Source organism: Zootoca vivipara, chromosome 8, assembly GCF_963506605.1.
Source record: "Zootoca vivipara chromosome 8, rZooViv1.1, whole genome shotgun sequence".
In the NCBI taxonomy this organism is placed as follows: domain Eukaryota; kingdom Metazoa; phylum Chordata; class Lepidosauria; order Squamata; family Lacertidae; genus Zootoca; species Zootoca vivipara.
In genome coordinates this window covers 83,615,151-83,621,852 of record NC_083283.1, presented here as the reverse complement: position 1 = coordinate 83,621,852, position 6,702 = coordinate 83,615,151, and the positions used below count along the sequence as shown (strand labels likewise).

The window sequence follows — 6,702 nt, the reverse complement described above, 5'->3', positions numbered from 1 at the left end:
TGTGAATGTTTGGGGCCATCACAATGTCTCAACAAATATCTTGATGGGGAATGCAAGGTGACAGCCTTTTAATATATCAATTAATGGTTAAGAATACAATCATAAAATAGAAGCTGTTACATGAGATCTTTCTATGTGAGTTGGTACCTGGTAATGTTTTGGGAGCTACATTGCAGTTCAAACACAAGGTGGTGCTCTTACACAACATAGATTATATAGTACTGTAGTGAGCAACTGCTCTCCCAGAGCCATTATGCAAAGGAAGCATACAAAGGAAACGGATCTTCATTTCAGGCAAATCTTTCAGAAGGACACACAGTCCATTAAAAATATAGCAAAAGAAATGAATAATTGTACTCGGGACATATAACAGACACATAACAGACAACGTCAAAAGAACCACCTTATATCAAATAGCTGACTGGAAGTGAGGCTGGGAGAATGGAAATACACCACAGCAGCAGGCAAGTTTTGTCTCCTTTATTATATCTTTGCATGTCTGTAGCAATGTGTGAGTCTTTCCGCTATTCAGTGCCAGAGGAAAAGAAAAACGGATTTCTGGTGGCAAATGTGCTAAAAGATTTGAGCGTGGATGCAAAGGAGCTGTCTGCTCGGAGAGCCCACCTAGTTTCTAAGAGCTCCAAGCAGTATTTTCAGCTGGATCCTCATTCTGGGGATGTGATAATAAAGGATAGAATAGATCGAGAGTCCCTGTGTGGTCAGAATGAACCTTGTGTTCTACTCTCTGAAATTGTGCTGGAAGATCCATTACAGCTACACAGAATTGAAATTCAGATAGAGGATGTGAATGATAATTCCCCAAAATTCTCTAAAAATCAATTCCATCTTGAAATACCTGAGCAGACTCCTGTGGATATCAGATTTCCTTTGGAAAGAGCAGAAGATACAGACAAAGGAGAAAATGCTGTTCAGAACTACACCCTTAGTCCTAATGAACATTTTAGGCTGGATGTGCAAAGTCACAGCGATGGCAGCAAATACGCAGAACTGGTGTTAGAGAAACCGCTGGACCGTGAGGTGAATCCACAGATTTCCCTTATTCTGTCTGCTGTTGATGGAGGGATCCCAAAAAGAACTGGGACAGCACAAATTATTATTGATGTTCTGGATAACAATGATAATCTTCCTCAATTTGAACAATCTGTGTACAAAGTGAGACTAATGGAAAACAGCCCATTGGATACACCGGTTGTAAAAGTGGAAGCCACTGACAGGGATATTGGTGCTAATGCTCGCATCACTTACTATTTCAGCCAAGTGTCAGAAAATGTGTTGAGAATCTTCAAGTTAAATAAACACACCGGGGAACTTACAACTGCAGCAACAATTGATTATGAAGAAAGCACAAATTATGAGATGAAAATAAGAGCCACAGATGGAGGGGGACTTTCTGCTTACTGTAAAGTCTTTGTAGAGATTGAGGATGAGAACGACAATGCTCCAGAGATTACCATCACATCCATCAAAAGTCTCTTACCTGAGGATTCTCCCCCAGACACAGTGGTGGCCCTCTTTAGTGTCACAGACGTGGACTCTGGAGAAAGTGGCAGAACTGCCTGCACCACTGAAGTAAACCTGCCATTTGTACTCAAACCCACAGAGAACAACTATTACCAGCTGGTGACCCAACAGCCACTGGACAGAGAAAAAGTCAGTGAATATAACATTACTATCACAGCCACGGACAGAGGCTCCCCCAGACTCACTTCCACAAGAATACTTCATGTTCAAATCTCAGATGTCAATGACAACCCTCCAGTGTTTGAAAAGCCATTCCATGAAATGCAGTTAAGAGAAAACAATATTCCTGGTCTTCTGATCGGTTTCATCCATGCTGTTGATCTGGACACAGCGCAGAATGCCAAAGTGACCTACTCGCTTTTGCCTGGGAAGGTCAATGATGGCCCCACATCCTCTTACATCTCCATCAACTCTGAAACGGGGAACCTGTATGCCATTCGGTCTCTGGATTATGAGGAGGTAAGAGATTTCCATGTGACGGTGAGGGCTGTGGATTCAGGCTCCCCTCCACTGAGCTCAGAGGTTATGATCCGTGTTCAGGTTGTGGATGAAAATGACAATGCCCCCTTCATCCTCTACCCTCTCCAGAATGGCACTTCCCCCTCGAATGACCTGGTTCCCCGAGGGGCAGAGACTGGCTACCTGGTCACCAAGGTGGTGGCTGTGGACAGGGATTCTGCTCAGAACTCTTGGCTTTCCTATCAGCTGCTGAAGGCCACAGAACCGGGTCTGTTCACGGTGGGGGCCCAGAATGGAGAAGTGACCACCCTGAGGCCAGTCAGTAACCGAGACAGCTTCAAGCAGAATCTGGTTGTGGTCGTTCGAGACAATGGACATCCTCCCCAGTCCACCTCTGCCACGCTCAGAATCCTTCTAGTGGACGGCTTCTCTGACCCTTATCTGAAAAGTGTGGCTCTCCCAAAGGAGGAAACTGTGGAGGAGGAAGACCCCAACCTGACTATGTATTTGATCATCTGCTTGGCTGCCATCTCAAGTATTTTTCTCATTTCTGTAGTGGCGTTTATTGTAATCAAGTTGCAGAAACGTGAAAAGTTCATAACAACCTACAACTCTGCAGCCAATTTCCCTGTGGGACCAGATTCCCAGGAGATCTCTGCGGATCCTGGTGCTGGATCTCTATCCCAGGCTTACAACTATGAGGTGTGCTTAGCTGGTGGGTCTCTGAACAGCGAGTTCCGGTTTCTCAGGCCCCTATTTCCTGTTTTCTCTGTGGAGCCTCCTAACACTCAGCTGAATCCGAGGAATTCAAATAATTCTCAAGATCTCCCCAGTCAAGTAGAGGAATGTAAAGATAATATCCAGGTAAGAAAAGTGCTTTAATACTTTTCATATAGTTATGTTCAGTTTATCTATTATTTGTTCTCAACAAGTCTCTGATTTCTAAGCCTGAATGCAATGAATTCTGAGAAGTCTGGAAATGATCAGTGGCTTGTCCATGGAATACAGTCACTCTCCTTTTAAGTATAATAGAAAAGGACACCGGAGAAAACAACAGAAGCATTTAGTCTGAGGAGATACAGCTTCCTTTTTATTAAAAGTCACTATTGATGGATGAATAATTCAATTTTAGTTGTTCTCAGTTTCTCATTGTTTCAATTTTAAGTTCAGGTCACCATATTTCCACAATTTGGGGGGGGGGGCAGAGAGTTAAGACCAGACCTCACAAAAATTCAGCAACATTTTAGTGACATTTCTCCTAATATACATACATTTTGCGTATTTTCCAGGTTTTTTTTGCAAGCAATTTCCCCTAATATAATGTCTTTTTGTATGTTATTTTCACTATGCATGCTTTCCTCTAATATGCCCATTTCTGTACAAATTGGTTGGATAATTGCATTAGAGAATTCAGAGAAATATGACTTTTGAAGGGCAACTCTGTTTTGCTTCATAAATTGTTTTAGCAACTGTTATTTAGGTTGGTTCATATTAGAATTTGAAAAAAAACAAAAACAAATTTCTCCCACTTTCCTAATAGTCACTATCAATAACTGTTAAGAACTTGTGAACCACAGTCCTTTGGACAGAAAGATACTCACTGAGGGCATGACCACTGATGATGTTCTATGGTTCAGTTCAATAAGAATGACTTCTGCTCAAGTCTTAAGAGGACAAGACGATTCTCCAGTGTTTGGGAGTTCATTGTAAAAGTGTGGGGAAATTAATACTGTTGATGAAGGGATTTGATATTTATTTTCAATTCTGTCTTCTATAGTTTTTAAAGTTACTGTACAACTGGCTCAAATGATTTTTCTGGATCTTTCAGAATTAGCACAATGTCACCTGCATACAATTTATTTTTAAGTGGTTTGTTAATATTGCCAACCCTTTATTTATGTGATCCAGTCTAATAGCTTTAACCATAAGTTTCACTGATAATTAAATAGTAACCTTGATAATTGGCATTCCTGTCTAGTGCATCTATTTAATTTAAATGTATCTGATTGTACTTTGTCTATTTTGAAGCAGTAGGGTTTGAAAACATCATAATCCAGGATATTAAAGTAGTGTCTATTTACATTTTGTGCAGCTCCCAGAATAGACCACTCCATTTTATCAAATGCTTTAACTGTATGGATTGTTTCCTTATTCTGGAAATAATGTTAAGTAGTTATTTGACCCAAGTTGATAATTTACAAACCTATGAACACCATACTAAATTAAGTGTTTTTTTAATAGCATCAAGTCTTTGAAATAGTGTTTGTCCTTTTACGTTGTTGCACCACATCTTTAATCTGTGTTATTAACTTGTTAACGGTCTTTTTTTCTTTTTCAAAATATGCAGCTTTTTATTTGATTTCTCTTGTAGTGACTGCTTTGAAGACCTCCCAGTTTGTGTTACAGGAAAGTCTTCTGGAGAATTATTGAAATTAAAACATGCTTCAATTATCAGTTTTATTGTCAGAACAAACTCTGAATTAAACATTAACATATTGTCTAGGTGCCCTTCAGTGGTATATTTTCCAAACTTTCAAATGCTTGTAACAACAGCAGCAGCAGCAGCAACAACAACAACAACATAAATGTTTCCTCCTGTATTTGCTTACTTCACTTTCTGAGTTAACCATGGCGATGTAAAAAACGAATAAATTATTGGGTGACTTCATAAAATGTGTAATCTTTCTCCTTTGGTTGAAACTGCCACGAGGTTTGTACCAGAAAAACTTATGTAACTTTTTTTTTTTAAGGGTTGGAATTACTCCTGATATGCTGTATTCCTATCGCCCCATCCTTGAAGGGCCAAATTTGACAGGTGGGTGGGGCCACCCATCTGTCAATCACCTGTCACCATGTGTCATCAGGGGGCTGTTGGGACTCCAAAGCACACTGTGGGGCTGTTTGAAAGTCCTTACACAAACTGCTCTTCAGTTTTCATAGAATTGAAGAGCAGTCCAGGGCTGCTTGCAAAAGTGCTTTCAAGTAGCCCATGTCTTTCACCTCAAGAATAGAGTTCTTTCCTCTGACTCTCCCACACTCTACAGGTGTGGACTTGGCAGTCACACTTAATGCGCTGCGAAAATATGTGCAATGATGCTTGACTTAGTGACTTTTGCTGATTTTTATATGGAGGAGCTGGATGTTCTTCGTTAAGTGGTTAAGAGCGGTAGACTCGTAATCTGGGGAACCGGGTTCGCTTCTCCGCTCCTCCACATGCAGCTGCTGGGTGACTTTGGGCTAGTCACACTTATTTGAAGTCTCTCAGCCCCACTCACCTCACAGAGTGTTTGTTTTGGGGGAGGAAGGGAAAAGGAGAATGTTAGCCGCTTTGAGACTCCTTCGGGTAGTGATAAAGCGGGATGTCAAATCCAAACTCCTCCTCCTCTTCTTCTTCTTCTTCTTCTTCTTCTTCTTCTTCTTCTTCTTCTTCTTCTTCTTCTTCTTCTTCTTCTTCGGAGAGTTTGTTTTCTGCCCGGTTCTATTGCTGTTGCTACAGGCACTGGCTATACAGGCACAAACAAACAAACAAACAAGACAAAAAAGGAGGTGTGGAATAGAGGGAGGGAGGAAAGTATTTCCACTGCTCTCTGAGTCTGATCAAGGCTGTCAATATATTGTTCTCTTTTATAAACACTTTAATGACATCGCTTCCAGTCAGGCGAGGGGGAAAAGGACATGCCCCCTTCCAGACTGAACTCTCACCATTATTTCTTAAGGCAACAAATCACTTGTACTTGGCCACCTCTTTGGTTATTGAAAGACCCAACCTCTCAGGGAATCTGCAAGCTTAAGATTATCCAACCAGGATATCCAACCTTCTGCAGAATCCTCTTACAGCTATAAAATAATGGGGGTGGAGAGAATCACCAAAACCAATTTAGTTCAACTCCAATTCTGTAACACTATCAAACAAACAAACAAACAAATGCAAGAGACATTTCTGACCTTCAAGGGGCTATTTATTGTTGTAACATCTTTCTGTGAATGTGATTCTAGCTTTTTGGAACCATTAATTATATATATATATTATCAGCCATTTGAATAATAAAAGGAAATCTGGTTTTGAGACCTGAGGATTAGTGATGACCACGTCTAGATTTCTTTGGTGGAAAGACACCCCCCCCATCTTTTTGTTATCAATATTTATTGTATTAATATTGCTACTTCCACTATGGATATTATGCAAGAATGCTGTGGTCCAATTTGGATTTCATATGTTTCAATTGTGCTTTATATTTGAATTTTTTAAATGCATGTTCTATTTATATGTTGAGCAGATTTCACATACACACACACCTCAGAATTAGATCTATGAGGCTGGCAGGGTCCTTGATTCTACCCTCCCCCCATCCTTTAACAACAAGCTACTGAATCACCAAAGAAGCTGATTTTGAAATTAAGGACAGTTTCAAAACTCGTTTGTAAACTGGCAGGTAAGACAGGTGCCCAGATGGAAGGGGAGCAAAAAAATCCATTTGGTTAGTGTAATTCTATCTCCCCCCTGCCTCCGCTGACCTTATGTTAGTTCAGAATTATAAAATAATATTGTTATGTATTAGTGTATGTAACGTTGCATTGTAAATACGAAGCTATGTACCTTGAAACTGTTATGCTCTTGTACCTAATTGAAACCATTACAAATGTAACTAATGCCTTTTCTCGGTGGGGAGGGGTGTTATGTATTAGTTTATGTAGTTTTCC

General features: G+C 40.3%; 1 protein-coding gene across 1 annotated transcript; it reads left to right on the top strand.

Annotated features, from left to right (window-relative positions):
* The first annotated feature begins 299 nt into the window (after positions 1-299).
* LOC118079380 (protocadherin beta-16-like) lies at positions 300-3,340 on the top strand. The gene has a single exon (XM_035103539.2). It carries the CDS (start codon positions 442-444, stop codon positions 2,881-2,883), a length of 2,442 nt encoding a protein of 813 aa, XP_034959430.2. The 5' UTR covers positions 300-441; the 3' UTR covers positions 2,884-3,340.
* The last annotated feature ends 3,362 nt before the right edge of the window (positions 3,341-6,702 follow it).

Excerpts from the sequence above, each read along its gene's own strand:
- LOC118079380 (XM_035103539.2), top strand. The coding sequence starts at position 442 with ATGGAAATACACCACAGCAGCAGGCAAGTTTTGTCTCCTTTATTATAT.